The 19,147-nt window shown below is 51.7% G+C and overlaps 2 protein-coding genes and 1 long non-coding RNA gene across 5 annotated transcripts; 2 read left to right on the top strand and 1 right to left on the bottom strand.

Moving 5' to 3' along the window:
* Positions 1 to 7,293: 7,293 nt before the first annotated feature.
* Positions 7,294 to 13,047, top strand: TMEM140 (transmembrane protein 140). 2 transcript variants are annotated; one of them, XM_037390684.1, is made up of 5 exons: positions 7,294 to 7,561; positions 7,663 to 7,861; positions 10,408 to 10,525; positions 11,112 to 11,217; positions 11,983 to 13,047. In XM_037390684.1, the coding sequence occupies exons 4-5, from the start codon at positions 11,205 to 11,207 to the stop codon at positions 12,594 to 12,596; spliced, it is 627 nt and encodes a 208-aa protein (XP_037246581.1). In that variant the 5' UTR covers positions 7,294 to 7,561; positions 7,663 to 7,861; positions 10,408 to 10,525; positions 11,112 to 11,204; the 3' UTR covers positions 12,597 to 13,047. The 2 variants fall into 2 exon arrangements, with proteins under 2 accessions (XP_037246581.1, XP_037246580.1); XM_037390683.1 differs by having other exon boundaries at positions 7,297 to 7,561; positions 11,980 to 13,047.
* Positions 13,048 to 14,715: 1,668 nt separating this feature from the next.
* Positions 14,716 to 17,228, bottom strand: CYREN (cell cycle regulator of NHEJ). Of its 2 annotated transcripts, none has more exons than XM_037390685.1 (3): positions 17,020 to 17,228; positions 15,590 to 15,659; positions 14,716 to 15,236 (listed from the first exon to the last, which is right to left on the bottom strand). In XM_037390685.1, the coding sequence occupies exons 1-3, from the start codon at positions 17,145 to 17,147 to the stop codon at positions 14,994 to 14,996; spliced, it is 441 nt and encodes a 146-aa protein (XP_037246582.1). In that variant the 5' UTR covers positions 17,148 to 17,228; the 3' UTR covers positions 14,716 to 14,993. The 2 variants fall into 2 exon arrangements, with proteins under 2 accessions (XP_037246582.1, XP_037246583.1); XM_037390686.1 differs by lacking the exon at positions 17,020 to 17,228 and adding an exon at positions 15,734 to 16,129.
* Positions 17,229 to 17,384: 156 nt separating this feature from the next.
* Positions 17,385 to 18,297, top strand: LOC119149440. The gene is made up of 3 exons (XR_005104691.1): positions 17,385 to 17,758; positions 17,876 to 17,930; positions 18,067 to 18,297. It is a non-coding gene; the product is annotated as an uncharacterized LOC119149440 (long non-coding RNA).
* Positions 18,298 to 19,147: the final 850 nt, after the last annotated feature.

The following is a 19,147-nucleotide window of genomic DNA, read 5'->3' as shown; positions in this document are numbered from 1 at the left end:
GGGCCATGCAGCTACTAAGAAACAGGGAAGAGGTGAGCAAATAAAGGCCAAGCCAGGCTAGGTGGCACAGTTGATAACAGACATTGACTAGTTTAGCATGGTTGGATATCTTAAAATCCCAATATTGTCATGGTGCTGGTGCATAGCTCATTGCTAGCACTTTCCCTTCACTTCCAGGTTCTAGTGCTTCAGCGATGAACAATGGAGGTTGGACACTGTCCAACAAGGCCCAGTGGCTGTAACACTGACTTTTGTAAGTACCCACCTGCTGAAAGCATGAAATGTTGTGTGTTTTGCTGAGCATACACTTGTCTGTGGTTGGGTAACAGAGCAAAGTGGAGTTAGCTAGCTAGTTAGATTGCAGCAGATCCTGCCACAAACACCTCAGGAAATAATACATATTAATTTGTTCATGCTAAATGATTTCAAGGACTGATGCTTTGCACCTTACAGCTCAGACTTTGATACACAAGCTTGAAATTTTTAGGTTTTCCTCTGATAAAAGAGGAAGAAAATGTCTTTGGTGTCTGATTTTACTTCTGTGATGGTAAGGTAACCCTCTGCTGCCTCTGTGATGGGTACTTCTGACTGACTCAGAAGGAATAGTGTTATAGTGGCTACATGATATTGGCACTAGTATCCTTAAGACAGTATGATGGCATTGTTGTTCTTTGCAGTTTGAAATACAGTAAATTACTTATTTTCTTTTTTCTTTTTTTCTCTCATATGAATCTTCGGAAATACTTCAGACTGAAGTAGCAGGAATTTTACCTGTAAGGATTTTGTGTTCTGCACGGTCATCTTTATGTACACCTTGTCATGGATTTGTGTGGAGTGAAGTATTTTCTGGCCTGACCTCCATGTGTTTTAGCTCTGAGAGTCTCACTCATGATGCTAAAGGCAATCATGAAGAACCATCTGTGCCACAGGAGGCAGGAAAAAGTGTGCTACGATACAATCCTATCCACAAGAAAAAATTTCCATTCATCCAGCTTTAATGTGTTCTCCTACAAGATGAAGCAACACAATGGCAAGTGTCTCCAAGCCTGCAGAGAAGACATTTCAATATTTAAAAGGTTTCTCCGTTCTTTTTCTATTCAAAATACACCAGATAATAGGATTTAGTTCTGTTTGGTGGGTTTCTTTGTCTAGCTATCTCAGGGTCTGGAAAGACATAAGACAGATGGTAGCAGTACATCAGCAGCGCTGGAAAACTCTTCAAGTGTTCATACCAGAACTCATTTCATGGAGCTTCCCAGCTGGGACATTAAAGGTCCAGAAGCTCATTAACCTTTTCGTGAACAGCCCAGTGAAAAGAGCTTGGAAAACCTCAGCCTAATGACAAAGGATAATGCCCCTGACCCTGCACTATCCTTCTGCAGTTACTGGTGGGAGAGGCTCTAGCCATCAGTTCATTGCTTTTTATATGTATTAGTATGCAATAAAGGGATGTATGGTCTGATTCTGTGAAATGTTGGAATTAACCTTTCCAGGAAAATGTCAATAGAATATTGTATCTCTGGAGCAATAAAACCAGGTCCTGTGCCTGTGCCTGAAGTTTCCATATTTTAGTACCAGATTTTGAATCATGCTGTGGCTCTCCTTTAGTAAAGGAAATGTTTCTGCCATAATGCCACATTTCTTGTGAAGGAAGTTAGAGCCATGTACTTCTTTGGTAAGTAGTAACCCTGTAGTAGTTGATACAGATTTGTTTTTTCCTCCTTTTTGGCTCAGGTCATGATCATAGTGCAAAGAGCAATTCAAAACTAGAAGAAAAGAAAATGAAGGAGAGACTTCCCTCATAAAACACAAGGCCCAAGAAAACCAGGACAGCAAGACAAGATATAAATTTTGGGAAAAATAAATCCTGCCAGGCACAAGACACACTGCAGTTCTCTCTGCTGTTACTGCCTTGAGCAAAGAGCAGACAACATGTTGCAAGGCACATTAAAGTGTCATGTATCTGATTTGCTTAAACAGTTCCCAAGACTTTGGTTATGGATTATGGCTCTACCAGCAAGGGACATCAAAATTCTTCTTGCTCTTTTTTTTTTTTTTTTCAAACGAGTTCACACACATTGGCTAATGTACACATGAAGTTTCTCTCACCACATGAAGAAGTATCTCAACTTCTAAATCAGTTTAGTAAGGGAGTCTTTTCCTGAATATAAAGTAACATTTGTCTTAAACAGCATATACTGGTTTTGTGAGGCAGGCTCCACTTGTGGAAAGAGCTCTATGAAGAGCTAAGTCCCCCCTGCTTCTTTTTTGCCTTTTTTCCCCTCCTTCTTCACTCAGTTTCAAAGTTTCCCTAAGATTCTTAAGGAGAAGGATTATTCACCAAGTAGCTGAAGCCACGATTCCTTGATCATAGTAGAAAAAACGGAGTCAGAAGCCACAAAACTGGAGATTTGTAAGCTACAAAAAACATTCCCCCTTTCATTAACAAACCAAACACTTGTTACACTCAAAAACATTTGACATAAAATCCACACAAATAGTCTGTGGAACTCTGCTGAAGGACGTCATGGATGCAAAAATCACATGGATTTAGATGGACCTTATAGATAGACCACTGGTAGTTTTTGAAGACACATATGGCCTCAGAAATCTCCTCAGCTGAAAAGAGTGAGAATCTGGGAGAGTGCTTGGGAAGAGTATTGCATGTTGGTTCTGTTCCTGCTCTGCCCTGGGCATCCATGCACTGTCACCTTTGAGGCAGGGTGCTGTGATAGATGGCCCCTTTGCCTAAACCAGTATGGCCATTCATGTGTTCTTACATACCTGGGTAATATTTTATTCATTACAGTCATATACCTGCATAGCTTGCATCTTCTTAATTCGTATTGTACATTTACTATGTGTAATGTAGCATTGTACAGACATTTGGGAAAAGAGATTAAAACTATGCTGTTTAAGACAAGTACTGAGTTTTGTCTCCTTTAAATTTCCTAGCATGTAGGATTGCCCAGTAAAGAAGTCGGTGGACTTCCTCTCTCTACCTCATTGCTGTTTCTACAGCATACTCCATTTTAATCCATACATTGGAATCCATTGCTGTAAAATCAGGGGCATCAAATTTTGAGCATTTGAGAGGGCTTGAGCTAGAATCGTCAATAATAGAGAAAAACTAAATTATTTTGTATCTGCAAGAAGGAAGAATTGGCCAAATACTTAAAATGCCAGGTGCCTTAGATGGGTAGAACCTCACACTGCAGCCATTGAGCCATGTTGCTGCAACGGCTCTGGTGCAGGGGGAAAGTAGGGTATGAAGTATACACAGGACAGCAATTGGTAAGCCTTGTTTTTCCACATAGACCAGACCTATCAAATGCAAAGGGAAGCCTACTCATGTCTGAAGTATCAGACAGGACAATTATATTACCCCAGTACTGCTGGAAGGAAATACCCCATACAGCCCCTCTGTTGTGTGTATAAGAGACGAGGAAAAATCGTACTGTGTTACAGCAAGACAAATGCAATAACAAAGAAAAAATTAGACACATAGGCACAAGTCATTATTACAAGGCAACTGGGTCAGCTTTCTGTCAGGGCTAGAACTGGGTGTGAGTAGGGTGGAGGAGCACCTTCCAAACTAAAGGCTGCAGCCAGGCTGGAAAACGAGTTCTGAGAGCCTTGCATTTGATACCCTGCAGGACTAGGGTTCAGTCTCATGAAATCCGGCAGCACACAAGCAGACAGCACAAAGCCATTTAGCTTTGCACTACCTTGGACTCTGGCTCTCAGGTTGCTTGCAACCTCCTCGTGACAGATATAGGAAGAAAAGCACAGAGCTGGCTTTGTTTCACTGAGATTTATTATTTTTAATTGTCAGTAGGTTACAGATGAGGAAAAAAATAGTAATTTTATGATTGTTTCTGAATAAAAGTGATTTCTAAACAATGTAGAAGAATATGAACTCCAATTCTCACCAGCCTAAGGACTCCCACAGGAATCCCTCAAGTCTGGTACAATAGGACAGTACTAGCTATAGCTCAGAGAGTTTTTGAGTAATTAGAGGGAATGGAGTTCTGCTGTGGATATTCCCTCAGGAATGAGGACCAGGGTCATGATCAACTTCTGGGAAGCAAGTGTAGTAGCTTACTTTTGAAACAGCAGGCTAAATTAAGCAAAACACTTTTCAAGGTCCCAGCTCATCTCGCGCTTTACTTCTGATCCTTAATATTACTAGAACTGCCGACAGTGTTGCTGTGTTTGCTTTAACTGCACCATAAGAAACCAAGAGCTGCAGAGCAGTTCATTCCACTGTAAAGCCATGTGAACATCTTAATGTACACAAGCAATGGTATTTCTATTTCAGGAAACAATCCCAGGAAGAAACAATTGCAAAGGAATTTAGTGGAAGCTGGTTCTGTAGGAAGCGCTTTCCTTTCACGCCTATACACATCAGGTCCCATCAGCCCAAACACTCCATTCAATTCCTCCTACCTCCGGGCACACATATGTAGAAGCCCTGCTTTCTCCTCTCCCTTCCTGTTCTTTCTCCATGAGACACGTTGATCATCATCCTTCTGCTTACCCCACCCTACACCCATCACATGTATCCTCCCCAACTGCTCCCCCATCAGATAGACTTTGGGAATCAGAAACCAAAGGAGCAGCCAGAGCACGCCCGTAAAATGTCCCTAGGAAAGAGAACAGCAGGGCATATCGCATCCTGCCCAGCCTTCAGGCACAATCTTCCCTGGATAAATGCCTAGAAGGAGAAGGCAGGGGAACTACCTGCCAGAGACACAGCCAAAGGTGTGGAAGGAGGCCTCCAGAATAAGAAGGTCAGCTGGGACCAATGGCAGGTTTTGAGCCAGGGGCTGACTGGACCTCTCCCTGCTGGCAGCCATGCCATCCCAGGAGGCATTACAAGCAGCAAAGACTGAGACCCTGCAGGGGAGGAGACAAAGTGTTTCCAGAGAAGCGCTTCTGCCATAGGTACACAATCAGGCAAGAAGCTCTGGCCGGGAAGACACCATGCTAACATTCCCAAATGCTCTGAGCAGCACAGAAAAGGCCAGAGAGATCGGAGGTGAGTGCAAAAACTAAAGCCAGGATGTGTGGCCATCTGTCGCGCTCATGAAGCCTGAGGTTCAGGAGATGGGAAGGGGATCAGCCACCCCTCTAGGAGGATGGTGGCTGCAGGGAGAAGTGCTGTGGCATGACAAAGCAGGCCCACTGTGGCAGTCATCCTGATTGCTTCAGCAAACAGGACCCCAATGTGACATGAGGATGTTTGTGAAGGAGCTGCTTGTGCCTTCTGCCTGTGGCAGTGGAACAGCAGCTTCCCCTGCAGTGCTGAGGCCAGCTAAGCACCTGAGTCACCAGACCCAAATCATACACCTGTTTCCTTCCTGAATGACAGAAAAGTGAGTGGTGTGAGGCCAAACTGCATGACCGCCCCTCTTGACAGCACAAACATGCCTCCCGTGCCAATGCGTGTTTCTTCATGGGAACAGAGGTCTTGCCTTGTTAGTCTCGGCTCCTTCCCCAATTTCCCAGCCAGCAACTGCAACATTAGATGATGGCCATGTTCAGCCCCAAGGCTTCCAGGTCCCCATCATTCACCACCTGCAGCTCAGCAGCTGTGGCCTGCTAGGCTTTATTTGCTGCAAGCCTTCTGCCCCCACACCTGATTTCTCCCACCATAACCCCTGCTCAAGTAATCTATGATCTGAACCACCTCAATCCAGATCCCTGTCCTTCTCCATGCTAAAATTATTCAATGCACACAGGCCAGACAGGAAGGCACCTCCCCACTCCCACCTGCCTTATGGCTCTATCCATTAAGCTTCTTTTAGGGTTTCCTCCCATATTTCCATTCACTTACCTTGTGCTCTTGGATGTGAGTGTCAATATTACAGGTTCACAATATGTGTACCACCTGGAGGTTTCCAGACTATGCCTAAATGTGGAATCAGTAGGTAGGACTCTGTGAACAGCTTCATGGCTAGCTGTCCCACCTATATCACCCTCCAGCACACACCTCTCCTAACAGACCCACCACGAAGGCTGCTTATAGGACAGGACAAATGGTTCTGGATCTGGCCAGGAGGCCTAAAATAAGAGTTTTGCTCCTTACACCACTTGAGGTTTCAGAGGTGTCGAGGTTTAACCCCGGCTGGTAACTACGTACCGTGCAGCCACTCGCTGGCTCCCCCCTCAGGGGGATGGTGAAGAGAATTGGAAAATGCAGAACTCGAGGGTGGAGATAGAACAATTTAAGAATAGAAATAAAACTAAAAGAACAATAATAATAATAATAATAACAACAACAGTTATAATGAAAAGGAGGGAGAAGGGGAGAGGAATGAAATCAAAAGGGATGGGAGAAAAGAAACCAAGTGATGCACAATACAACTGCTCACCACCTGCTGAATGATGCCCAGCCAGTCTCTGATCATATCAGCAGGCCCCAGCCACCACGACTTCTCCTCACCCTCCGCAGTTTATATACCAAGCATGACGCCCCATGGTATGGAATACCTCTTTGGCTAGTTCAGGCCAGCTGACCTGGCTGTGTCCCCTCCCAATTTCCCGTGACCCTCCAGCCCTCCCATCAGCAAGGCCTGTGTTTAAAGGAGAAATTCACACAGACATGGGTACCACTAGGTTTGCTTTAATCACAACTAGGACTTGGGCCACCGCCTCCATGAGTGGCAGAGAACAAAGGGATACAGCACAGCTTATATACACTCATCAAATCATTAGTCAATGTCTGAAGTTTTTAGAAGTTTACTTCGGTCTTGTCAGTTCTGCGAATCCATCAGCTGACTCTGTCCCATTTGATTCATCTATTTGGTTCCAGTCTCTGCCTCGGTTCCAAGGTCCTCCTTGGATCATGATCTTTCTGCTGCTTTAACTCACACAGTCCTTCAAGCACACTCAGTCTTTGAACAAGCAATTCCTATTCACATATGCTGATTTTTTTCTAGAAACACCTGCGTTTCTGAGAGCGCCTGTGTACACAAATTGATCATCTATTGTTTCTCTGTCCTCCCACTGATTAACTTGACTAAGTTTTAAACCAGCCTTGGATTAGGGCTATACAAGGGATGAAGCCTGGTTCTGCCATTTAGCAGCTTCAGCACTTTAAATTTCTTAATTAAAAATACATTTTCTTTAACAGTCTGAAAAACTAAAGTCCTTGACTTTGTACAAGCATTACCCAGCAACAATGAAAACCATCAGTGTGCTATCAGCATTACTCTCACACCAAATCCAAAACGCAGCACTGCACCAGCTACTAAGAAGAAAACTAACTCTGTCCCAGCTGAGAGCAGGGCAGCAGGTTTCCCGTCACGCCAGGCAGCGGGCCGCTCTCCCCGCGCGCTGCCTGCACCCGCGCCCTGCCTGCGGGCGGGAGGGAGCTCGGCTCTAGGGAGGAGAGGGCGGGCAGCAGCGTGCAGAGTGGTCAGTGAACTCTGACAGTGCTGCAGTACCGGGGTCAGCGCTGGGACGGTCAGTCACCTCTACTGAAGCGTCCCAATAAAACAAACTCATCTCAGTCCCCGTAGACGCCCAAGCCCCTCTAGCAGCACAGCTTTCCTGGGTGAGTTTAGCCCCATCTGGGAGAAGAAAGTGGAAAGTGCAACCCTGCCCCTGGCTCGGCCGGCCGCGGCTGGGCTCAGTTTGTTTTCTGGCTCTATTTAGATGACGCAGTATCAGGGAGGAGCACTGCATCAAGCTACCGTGGCCCTCAAAACCGAAAGAGAAAGCAGCGACAGCTGCCTTCGACGCAAGAGGGCCTGTGGTGTCAGCGCCCAGGCAGCACCAGACCCAGCAGCAGGCACGAACCCGCTCAGCCCTCTCCAGCGCCTTTCAGCTCCACACACAGCCAGATGGGCAGCCCGTAAGTATCCTCCACTGAGTCAGTCCCTGCAGAGGAGTGGTAGAGGATTTATAGAGGAATGAAGGCAGTTTAATTAACATTGATAATATACAGCTGTGGGCTGGCTTCAGGGGCCGTGGGTTGGTTGACGTGGATAATGTGCAGCTGTGGCTGGTTCCTGCTAAGTAGTTAAATAGCTGTAAGGGGTACAGAAGAGGAGTTCTGGATGAAGAGAGACCTAGAAGAAGCAGAGGGAGGAGAGAGTGCACCCTGGATGTAGGAAAGACAAGGAGAAGAAGGGGGCCCAGATGAGAAGAGGCTGGCTGGAAGAGGAGCTGGAGAAAGAAGACTCTGGATGCAGCAGAGGCAAGAAGCAGGGTGGACTGGCCTGAAGAGGATGAAGGAAGCAACAGCACAGACAGTAGATGAACTTTTGAAACCTTGTTGGGGGTTGGTGGCTGTGTTGGTGAAAGGTGTGGGAACTACTTATTGAAGTTAACCTGGTATGTCATGGTAAAAGCCTTGTTGCAGCTGGCTAGTTTTGATAGTGCTGCAACAAGTCCTCCACCTTCTCAATGCTGCTGGCATTGGGAGTTGCTGCCAGAAGTGGTACTGCAGCGTGCTAATGTCTGGGAGGCAGCAGGCCCTTCCATAGTTGTAGGACATTCTTGGGGCAGTTCCTCTGCAGCCTGGTCTGCATCCCGCTGGCTGTTTTCTGTTTGCCAGCAATCAATCCTTAGCTTGTCAGCAGCCTTTCTTCACCTACGGTTTCCCTGCAGCTAATCCTGTCCACGGGGAAAGAGGGATCCTGGGGAGGAGTGGGTGGCTTGAAGGAAAGATGCTAAGTCCAAAGCTGTCTTCCTTTCCTACCACTCTTGCATGGCATCACTCTCCTTAGCAGCTGGGGAGGGGGAATGCAGGCAAGCAGTCTTCTGTGGAGCTCTTCGGTGCAAGAGAAAATGCCTGTTCCCTCACCCCTCTGCATTCAGCCTGTTCACTGCAGCAGGGTCCATCGGCTCCACAGATATGTTCATTCCTGCACAGAGGCCAGCTCCTGTGCTGGAGCTGTGTGCCTTGGCCTCCCTGTCCCACTGCCTTCGGCCAGCACTCGCTGAGGGGCACGCACAGCTCCAGCCTGGGAAGGTGCTCACCCACCTACCAGCTGGCAGAGGGAAGGGCTCTGCTGTCCTGGCAGCACAGAGGGTCCCTACAAGCCCCATCTCGCACACAGACACCCCAGGGAGCTCCAGAGCTGTGTGCACAGAGCCCCTCTCTGCCTGGGAAACTGAGACACAGAGCTTCCCCCAAGGTGAAGTCCAGTGCTTCCAGTGATGCCTGCCCAGAAACGAGGAGGGGCTGAAGCCAGGCAAGGGCTCATGGCATTGTGCTTGCTTTCCTCTTTCTTGCACCTTTGAGGTAGAGCTGCAGATGCTCTGTCTGAAGGCACAGGCAACACCATAGAGGTAGAGGGGGCTGTGGATGTCTGGGAAAAGCCCCAGCTGGACACCAGGTGACAGCTCTTTACTGTTTATCTCCTGCTTCTCAGCCAGGCTGCCCTCAAACTAGCCTCAGGGCCAAGCTGAAGAGCTCACAGGTGCCATGTCTGTGGCTGTGCTGGTGGCAGGTCTCTGCTTTCATTGCCAATCTGTAGGTCACCTCCAAGCCAGCTGTGTGCTGTCTGCCCCAGCTGGCATAGGGCACACACACCAAGCATTTTTTTTGTCCCTTGTCACAGTCATGGCCTTTCCAGCCTTGGAAAGTCACAGTCATGCCTGCTGGGCTGGGGAGGCTGCAGGAGGCTGAGGGGCAAATCTGGCAGAGTGAATAGGGGGGCATTGCTGGGAAAAGAAACTAGGTCCTTATAGACGTGAGCCTGAAAGCAGAGGAGAGGGCAGATACACCATGGGATTTCCTCAGGCCTTCACACATGTGGAGATCACATAGCAGTGCAGAGTCTCTGAGGTGGCTCACCTCCACTCCTGCCATATAGTTCCACAAACCTGCTAGGAATTTATTTCTCTGTCCACTCTCTACTAAACATGTGCAACTAGGACAGTTTTTTAATTGCTTTTGTATTTTATGGAAGAGTGTGCATGGTGCTGCTAAATAAAAGATAACGTGAGATGGTGGAACACAAAGCCCATCTTCCTAGGAGTCTGCCTTCCTTAGGAAACCAGTCTAAAGAAATATGACAGCAAGAGTTGGCAGGTAGACAGGGCCAGGATCTGGCTGGGCTGTCCCAGTCCCAGCTCTGAGTTCTGACAGAAATCCTGGGGAGATGGTCAGGTGACCAAGAGCCCCCTCCAAGTGAAACTTGTTCTCCCTTTGAGGGCTGTGAGGCAGGATGGCGGGGAGAATGGTACGTGGATGTGAGCCCCTGTGGGACAGCGAGAGAAGAGCTGCAACAACTGGCTGCAGGAGAGCACATGTAAAGACAGACAAACCAAGAAGCAATACCAGGGGCAAGACAAACCCTGGTGAAATTACATGTGTGTGAGGTCTCATTCTCCTACATGCTCTGGGCCCAAGCACGGATATTTTCCTGGTCATTTGTGTCTTCATTGTAGATTCAGAACAGTGGGCATCCTCCATGTGACCTTCCAGTCTCTCCAGAAGCCTGTTGTGAAGAAGACCTCCAAGGGAAGCTACAAGAAGTAGTGAAGTATTCATCAGGGGAGGAGACAGGTCGGTGTCTGGATGCTGTGACTCCCTTCCATAGTGTGTGTGTGTGCTCCTGCTGACAGTGATTGTGTGGAGGAGGAGTTTGGGACACAGAAGCTTTATCTCTGTGCACATTAAACATTGGTGCCCCACTCCCAAGCATCTGGGGAGGCGAGGATTGGGAGTGGGATGATGAAGGGTCTCTATAGTCACCAGCACTGCAGTTAGGCACCAGGTACAGATTGACCTGGCACTCTAAAAACTCAGAGACTGTACCAAATCATAAGCAGCTGTGGGGTGATGGCCTGGGGCATCTAGGACATCAGGATGATATACTGGGCAATGGGCAGCGGAGGGAAGAAGTGGGACTGAAGTTGTGAACTTCTTGAGGCAAGGTGATAAATGATTCACAGGAGATAATGCTTGGCAGAGGCTGGAAGGGGGTTGTCTGCAGAGCCTCAAGCCAGATGCTGAGCTTGAAACCAAGGTCTCTTGAATTCTTTGCCCTGTGGTTGTGCCACTGTACAAACCTGGGTGGACAGTGCTGCAATGCCTCGTGGCTCTTGCAGCCAGGGATACCCCTTCCTGATGCCACTTCCCTGTTTCTCAGCACAAAGCAGAAGCCTGCAAGTGGACACTGAGGACAGCCCACATTTCTGGGAGAGGAGCAGGGAGTCCAGCCGGTCAGAGAGGAGCGAGGAAGATGGCAGTTGCAGGTCTGTCTCTGTAGCACCCATTTTCCTGGGCCTCAGAGGAGGACAAGTGGCTGTGGGTGGGTCTGCGGTGGACAATTGTCTGCCCACACGAAGCATCAGTCCTCAGGCAACCGGGACAGAGTAGCACCGTGTCTGACAGCCTCAGTGGGGAGCAGGGCTGCAGGCAATCAGCCCTGCTGTGCCCATAAATGTACGGCAGCAAAAGCCTCAGGGGCATGTGGATTCGGGAAACTGTGATATCAGTGGCATTGGTTGTTCCAGTGCTGGGGGGGTGGGGCGGCAGGGGGAGCCCTGCACTTCAAACCCTGTCATGCCTGCATTTTAGCCAGTAGTCCAAAGATCACAAAGGATGTCCTTATCTGACCAGAACTGGAAAAAAAAACATTTTCCCAGAATAGCTCTTAATCCCCTCCTTACCAGATAGCAGTGTTTTGCTGCCCTCCCATCACTGCAGTTCGCTGACAGATGCCTTTCTTGTCCAATGTGAGACCATGGTGCAAAGGGCATGTGTGGGGATAAGGGAACTCTACTGTCCTCCCAGTGCTGGTCCACGTAGGGGACATCATTAAGCCACCTTTGCATGACCAAAAAATGCATCCCCCTCAACCCAGTAACACATGCACAGCAGAAGCAGGACTGAGACACTCTGGCTTTACTTGCAAAGGAAGTCCCAAGACCTCAGTGACACAGGCTCACTGCCCATCTTGGGAAGGGTGCCATAACACGCAACCACCAAGAGGTCCCCCACTTTGTGTTTTGCAGTAGGTGTCCCCACAGCAGACTTTACCATGATACCAAGAAAGCTTGTGGGCACCAGGATGGGTCTGCTGCAACAGAGGTGCACCAGGCACCTGCTCTGTGCACTGACCCTCCTGGAGGCTGCCGGCACCTCGGCCTTAATGTTCTACGCACTGCTATGGGAAGCCGGGAACCTGGTCAACCTCCCTGAAAAACGCATTGGCTTTTACAACTTCTGCCTGTGGAATGAGACAGCCGGGGAGCTGCAGTGCCTGGACTACAGGCATCTGCAGGTGATGGGCATCAGCCTACTAGGAATGGCACTATCCAGGGTGTGTGTGTATGGCTGCCTGGTCTTCAGCATCTTCTACCCCATTTTTGTTGCACATGTGAAGTGCACAGAGGAGCAAAAGGGATGGAAGGTGATCCTCACCGTACTCGTCATCAAGCTGACAATCCTGTCTGGCGGCCTGGGTATATTTCTTTTCCAAACCTCGCACTGGATTCACCCCTCTGATTTCACTGGAGGCTTCCTGGCACTGCTTGGGACTTACGCTCTGCTACTGCTCCAAATTGTCACTGCCACTATACACCTCAGCTGGGCCAAGCACACAACCCCATATCAAAGCTGTTTGTACTGAGGAGGCCCTGCCCATTGAGATTTGACAATGAAGAAGATGCAAGAGGTATTGATAACCTGATTTAAAACAGTAATCCCACTGCAGTTTTAGTCACTGGCAGGAATTTCATCCTTGGTCCAAAGGCCCATGTCCAGCCATGCTCTGGCACGTAGTTGTGTGCCGCGCACCCCTGCAGTGAGCAGGCAGCAGCCACCAACACCCACAGCACAGCATGGAAGCTTCCCAGGAACTGCAGCACGTAACACACTCCTCAGCCTGGGACAAAGCATCAAAGTGACAGCATTTCTGGTGCTGAACCAGAAGACAGTGAAGGAGACAGATGAGAATGAGCACACAGTGGACACAGCTCTGGCCATACCTAGCTGTCCTGGTTTCAGCTGGCATAGAGTTATTTTCTTCTTAGTAGCTGGTGCAGTGCTGCGTTTTGGATTTGGTATGAGAGCAATGTTGATAGCACACTGATGTTTTTAGTTGTTGATAGTTAATGTTTACACCAAGTCAAGGACTTTTTAGTTTCCTGGGCCCTGCCAGTGAGAGGGCTGGAGGGGCATGGGGAACTGGGAGGGGGCACAGCCAGGGCAGGAGACCCAAACTAGCCAAAGGGATATTCCATACCATATGGCATCATGCTGAGTATATAAGCTGAGGAAAGGAGAAGGAAAGGGGGGGGGGGGACACACACATTTGGCATTATGGTGTTTGTTTTCCTAAGTAACCATTGTGTGTGATGGAGCCCTGCATTCCTGGAGGTGGCTGAACACCTGCCTGCTGATGGGAAGTTGCGAATGAATTCCTTGTTTTGCTCTGCTTGCATGTGCAACTTTTGCTTTACTTATAAAACTGTATCTCAACTCACAAGTTTTGCCACTTTTTCGATCCTCTCCCCCATCCCACTGTGGGGGCACTGAGCAAGCAACTGTGTGTGGCTTGGTTACTGGCTGGAGTTAAACCACAACACTAGCCTAAGTATAGGCAGAGAAGCAAACAGGCTTCCTCTCTTGGAGATGCCCAAACAGACACTGCTCTTTCGTCACCTGCTGTAGTGGAGGTTCACTGACTAGGGATGCCTTCGAGGGAGCTGTGGCTTCACACTGCCATCACAGCAGTGACAGCCCCAGAGATACACTGGAAATACCCTATTCAGCAGGAGTATCTGTATTTCAACTGCTGGAATAATATCTAGAGGGACTCTGCTTTAGTTCTTTAGGGTGAAGTGGCCCACATCCAACCCCAGCAGCAGCAGAGCACCTGGAGAGGCAGCCTAACAAGTTGCTGAACAGCCCTAATAAGGAGGGTTTCCATGAGAAAATTGAATATTTTGGTGCAGAGCCCCAGGTTTGTCCCTGCTGGTATTAAAGGGCTGAGCCCAGCACTCCAGCAGCCTTTGAGACTGCAGGAGAATGGGTTCTGTGGAGGGCAGTTCACCGTAAAGCTAGCTCAGACCAACACGTGCCTGGTGCAAGTCTGTGCTCAGGGAGCAGTGCCAGGGCTGCCAAACGACAGGTGCAGTGCGCCAGCTGGGCCATCGTTGCCAGCACTGGATGGAGTCTCTCTGCTGTGGCAGTGCATAGCACTGTTCCACGCCATGTCTGTAACCTTGCACGAAGTGCCTGCTTCGCCTTCCATCCCCTTTGGGGACATGAGGGTCCACTTTCTCTCCTGCTGCAGACTTGGTGGGAATGTGGCTGCTGATGCTGGTTTGACCGATTTTTTATTTCAATAAAGTCTCTCACACCTGCCCTGGACTCATGTGGTTTGTTCAGCCCCCCTTAGGACCAGGAAGAGGATGCTAAGCCATCCTCATGCCTTCCTAAACCCCCACGCACACTACCATGGGCTCAGCTCCCTCAGGATAGACCCTGCTCCCGCCCGTCTGCTCCCACCCATGCCTTCTTCAGCTTATAGGAAGCCTGGCCTGAGCCTGGAGACAAATTCAGTGTCCCCAAAGGGGACAGCCTGCCACGGCCCACTGTAGCTATCACAGAAGGACCGCAAGAACAAGGGAGACCCAAGGCTGACCACAGCTATCCAGCTCTGCAGAGCCAGCAAAGACCTTCAAGGCCAGCAATTCCCTGCTCCCCTTCAGTCCCAGCAGGGACCTGCCAAAAGGACACTCACAGAAACCCACATGTCCTCTTTAATCTCTCCATGCTCTGAGATGCCAAACAGAAATGAACATAAACTACTCCGGAGCCAAATCCCACTGAACCCAGCACACAGTGGGAGAAGCGAGTACCCCCTTCCTTTTCCCCCATGGCCTCCACCAGCTCCACAAGCCACCAACACGGCAGATACACGGCCCATGCCAGGCCGTCCCCCCACCATCCTCAGTGCTGGGGGAGGGGACACTCTCCCCACTGTCCCCTTTGCTTCCGGGGAGCCTCAGAGAAGGCAACGTTAGCTGAAAAATATCTCCCTGACATATTTCAGAGCATCGTCCTCGGAGTCCTCCCAGCCTGCCAACGCCGCGCCGGCACGCGCCCCAGGGGCTGGAGGGGCCGGCGGAGCGGGGCCGCGGTCACTGCCTGCCCCCGCGCTGGCTGTGCCTGCGGGAGCCGCGCTCGGTGGTGGCTGAAGCTCCCGCTCCTCTCCGCTCCCGGCCGGGGCCTTCTCTTCACCTTCCTCCTCGCGGTCCAGGTTCTAACCAAAGAGAACAACCAGGCCGGGCTGCGCGCCCGGGAGCACCCGGGGAGGCGGGGGCCACCCCACCGCCCCTGCGGGCCACCCCGCGTCGGTCCCGGTCCGCCGCGGAGGCGGTTTCCGGGGCGGCCAAGGGGCAAAGGCACCGGCCCCGGCAGCCTCAGGGAAGGGGACAAGGGGACTGGGAAAGGCGGGCGGCGCCCGGCAGCGCCCCCAGACCCGCCTCCCGGAGAGGGCCGCCGGGGAGCCGGCGGCGGCGCGTTCCCTGCCCGCGTCCCGCAGCCCTCCTGCCCGCCCGGCCGCGCTCGGGTGCGACCAGGGCCGCGTCCCCGCCCCTAGGGAGCCGGGCTCACCTCGGCCAGGACCGCCAGGGCAACGTCCACCAGCTCCGCCTCGTTCATGCAGTGCACCACGGCCGCCGCCCTGGACACCGCACGGGGAGACACTCAGCGCGCCAGGGCCCGGCCTCGCCCGCCCCCACGTCACAGCGGCCCTACCTGGGCCCCGCCGCCGCCCGCCGCCGAGCGGCCTTAGGAGGCGCCGCCGCCGCCCGCTCGTCCCTCGCCGCCACCATCCACGCCGGGAGGAGCCGCCGCCGCCCACCCGCCGCCATGCCCCGTGCCGCCGGCCGGAGGGGGCGGGGGGGAGACGGGGCGGGCCCGGGAGCCGCGCCGCGCCGCCAGCGGGAAGCGCCGGGCCGAGCCGCGTCCGCGCAGCACGGCGGGGCGGGGCGGAGCGCTGCCGGACAGCCGTCTGCCGCCAGTCCCCTGCCTCGCTACAGCGGGGCTGCAGGCGAGCAGCAAAACAACCACAACGCCCCCAAAACCCGACAGGACAGGAGCCGGCGCTCGCTCGGGCCGGGCAGCCGGGCGGGAGGCGCGGGCGGGTGCGGGGCTGCGGGGAGAGGCCGGCGGGTGGGCGGGGCGGACAGATGCGCTGGGCTGGCGTACTTTACTCCAAAACCTCACCCGATGCACAGAGGGCTGCATCCTTCAACATTCGAACAAAGGAGCAAAGCGGGCTCCGCAGCAGCAGCTGTGCAAACGGCACCTTTCCGCAGACGTATTCCTGGGCCCCCGCCCCGGCCCCCCCACGGCGGAGGCAGAGCCCGCTCTCCCCACGCCCCCGCCGCGCTGCCGCTGTTAGGCCGCCCCCTGCCGGCACTCGGTGCTGTCGCCGCCGCGTCAGGACGGGCGGCGCGTCGGGGGCTGCGAGCCGCGGCCGCCTCTCGGGGCGGGCTCCGCTCTTGTCGCCCTCTCCCCGCCCCGCCCGCGGCCCGACACAGCCCGCCGGACGCCTCCCGCGGCTGCTGCGCCCGGGGCGGGCCGTGCCCCCGTCCCCGCCGCACGCAGAGGCGGCCCGGACTCCTCAGGGGGAGCGCGGGCCGGCAGCGGTTCCGCGCCCTGCGCCGCCGGGGCCTCGGGCGAAGGGCCGTGGCGGGTGCACAGCCCCAGCGGCGCTGCGGGCGGAGTAGACTCCGCCCCAGCGGGCGGGACGCGGAGCGGTGAGGGGCAGGCGGAGCCCGTCGCAAAGCCTGCGCCCACCCTGCCTGGCAGAGCAGAAGGCCCAGCAGCAGCTGACAGCTCTTGCTTTGGGACAACCGCTGGCTTTCCCATGGGTGCACCTGCACCGACCAGAGTAGGCAGGGTCCTTCACCATGTGGGAGGTGATGAGGCCAAACCACTCTGGCCTGTAGGAGAATGATAACCTGTCACTTGGATGCAGGACTCGAGGGATAGAGATAGGCAGAATGAAATTAACACAGCAGCATCACTATTCTTACCCCATTTGTAGGTGTCTTGCCAGTAGTAAGAGCAGAGCAAGAGGAATATGACTCTCCTTTTGATTCTGAGGTACCTTCTCTAAAGGAGGCAGGGGGGCCCCACTGGGCTTGCTTGCTTTTGGGCTCATTTCCCTTTGCTGCTACCTGTTCAGAAGGAGGACCCTGACATGCTGTTGCTACAGGCAAACTGTTCTCAAAGTGAGGTCGAGCTAATAACCTGGGTCTCCCAGCAGCTGACCTCAGAGCTGGATTTCTAGTATAGGATTGAAGCAGTAAGGCTTCCAGCCTGTTGCAATCCTCCGAAATCCCAGAAGGCTGGCGCTTGTCAGGGTTGCTGGCTTTCCATGTCACAGCTCTCTTCTCCAGCTCCAGTCAGTGTCAAATGTTTACCTGTAGGGCCTACAGTCTAGATGCTTAGCTTCTGTCTAGGACCTCTTATCCTGGCCAGGTGTACTCTGGCCCATTTCGAAAGCCCTGCTCAAGAGAGAGATGCCTAACATGCTGATTGTTGGCCCTTTTCATTCTTTCTGTCACCTGTTACGTTGTTACATGACTTGGCTGAAATGGGAGCTCTGTGCATAGAGGCGGTTGAGGAGCCTGTGCCAGTTCTCATGTGTGTTTTTTTAAATTATGCAGATAGATTCTGAAGGTCCCAGGAAAATGTCAGCCAGCATGCTGCTTCCAGCTGCAGACAGACACAGAGCAGGCATGCAGCCTGTTGGAAAGGAGCATGGCAATGGTAATCTGATGGACTAAATGGTTACCTTTGTAAGCTTCTCTGAAGTGAAGCAGATGGGGGAAAAGCCAAGTAAAATAAGCGCTCACAGCAGCCTTGTGCTTCTTACCTCCTTTGTAGGTGTACTGCCAGCAGCAGGAGCAGAGCAAAAGGAAGACTGACTCCTGAGAATGAGGTACTTTTTCTTCCAGAGGTAATGTATTACCAGTGGCAGAAGTCACACTTCTGCAGCCCCAGTGCTGTAATGCAGCATGGTGCTGTAGTGTTGCTGGGAGTTCCTTTCCCCACTGTCTGTGTTCTTGCTCACTCAGGTTTCTGCGCTGGTGAGAGAAGAGATTCAGCTAAAGAAGGATGCTTCAAATCAAGCAAGTTATTGAGGTGACAGACAGGTGACTGTTAGAGGCTGATGCATGTATTCGTGAATAGAGCCTGTCAGCGTACAGTTCTTGCTACTGAGTTCATGTCGGAGTGCTGCTCAGAGGAAGTGACTGAACGTGGGCCTGAACTGTATTGAGTTCAGCAACTGTATTGAGACCTCCTTTTGACAGGAGTGCGCTGGGCCCATGAGCTGGAGGTGAGTTCTGGTGGCTTATTTGTGCCACAGAGAGGCTGTGGATTCTCCATGCTTGGAGATGCTCTAAACTGGATATGGCCCTGTGCAACCTGCCCTGACTGACCCTACTTCGAGCAGGGCAGGGACAGACAACATGAGGACGCTTTCAGCCTCAATGATGCTGTGCTTTCAAGGCACAAATGTCTCCAGTGATCTGAAAATTTCACACTGCAGGCCTGGTTTTATACAGTCAGACTTTCTGCCTGCTTTAATGAGCTTCTGCCTGAGCCTGACCTCATCTGAGCTGTAACTATAGTCTTCCTTGGGCTATATCCAACACCTTCAGGCACAAAGGTGGCAACAACCACCTTGGACACAAAGTCAGGGTGGGAGTTGTGATGCCACCAGTGAAGAATAGCTGTAGAGTTAGCCAAGCTAATCTTGATTTCCAGCCCCCAGGTTGTAACCTGGAAGTGGAGAAGAACCACCACACTCCAGTTCTGGCTGGGCAGCAGTGGAAGCTGCCAGCTATGGAGGTTCTCCTGGCCTTGCCCTCATCTCTCCAAATGCAAGGAGAAAGGCAGAGCTAGGCATTACAACTTTGACAAGTCACTCTTCACAAATACACCAAAGCACACAAAACAGACTGAAATAGTAACCTCCTCTCCAGGCAACTGCCCTTCACATTATGAATGTTAATGGACATCCAGGCTCTAAGAGCAAAATGGCCTTTGGAATATACCAAAGGCATCTTCAAACAGCAAACTGGGCCAATTCTTCACATAATTGAAATGAGAGCTCTGCCAAGGAGCAGTACTGTAAACTCCCAATAAAGGCCA

The sequence above is a fragment of the Falco rusticolus genome, chromosome 5 (genome assembly GCF_015220075.1).
Source record: "Falco rusticolus isolate bFalRus1 chromosome 5, bFalRus1.pri, whole genome shotgun sequence".
NCBI lineage: Eukaryota > Metazoa > Chordata > Aves > Falconiformes > Falconidae > Falco > Falco rusticolus.
The sequence above is the reverse complement of the archived record's forward strand: the minus strand, read 5'-3'. Positions and strand labels throughout refer to the sequence as shown.

Bases quoted from the DNA above. Each gene is read 5' to 3' on its own strand.
- CYREN (XM_037390685.1), bottom strand. From the start codon at position 17,147: ATGAGCCCAAAAGCAAGCAAGCCCAGTGGGGCCCCCCTGCCTCCTTTA. The intron at 15,660-17,019 runs GTAAGAATAGTG...TGCGGTGTCCAG, and splicing joins GCAAGACACCTACAAATGGG to GGCGGCGGCCGTGGTGCACT. The intron at 15,237-15,589 runs GTGAGCCCGGCT...CTCTTTGGTTAG, and splicing joins CCCTGGCGGTCCTGGCCGAG to AACCTGGACCGCGAGGAGGA.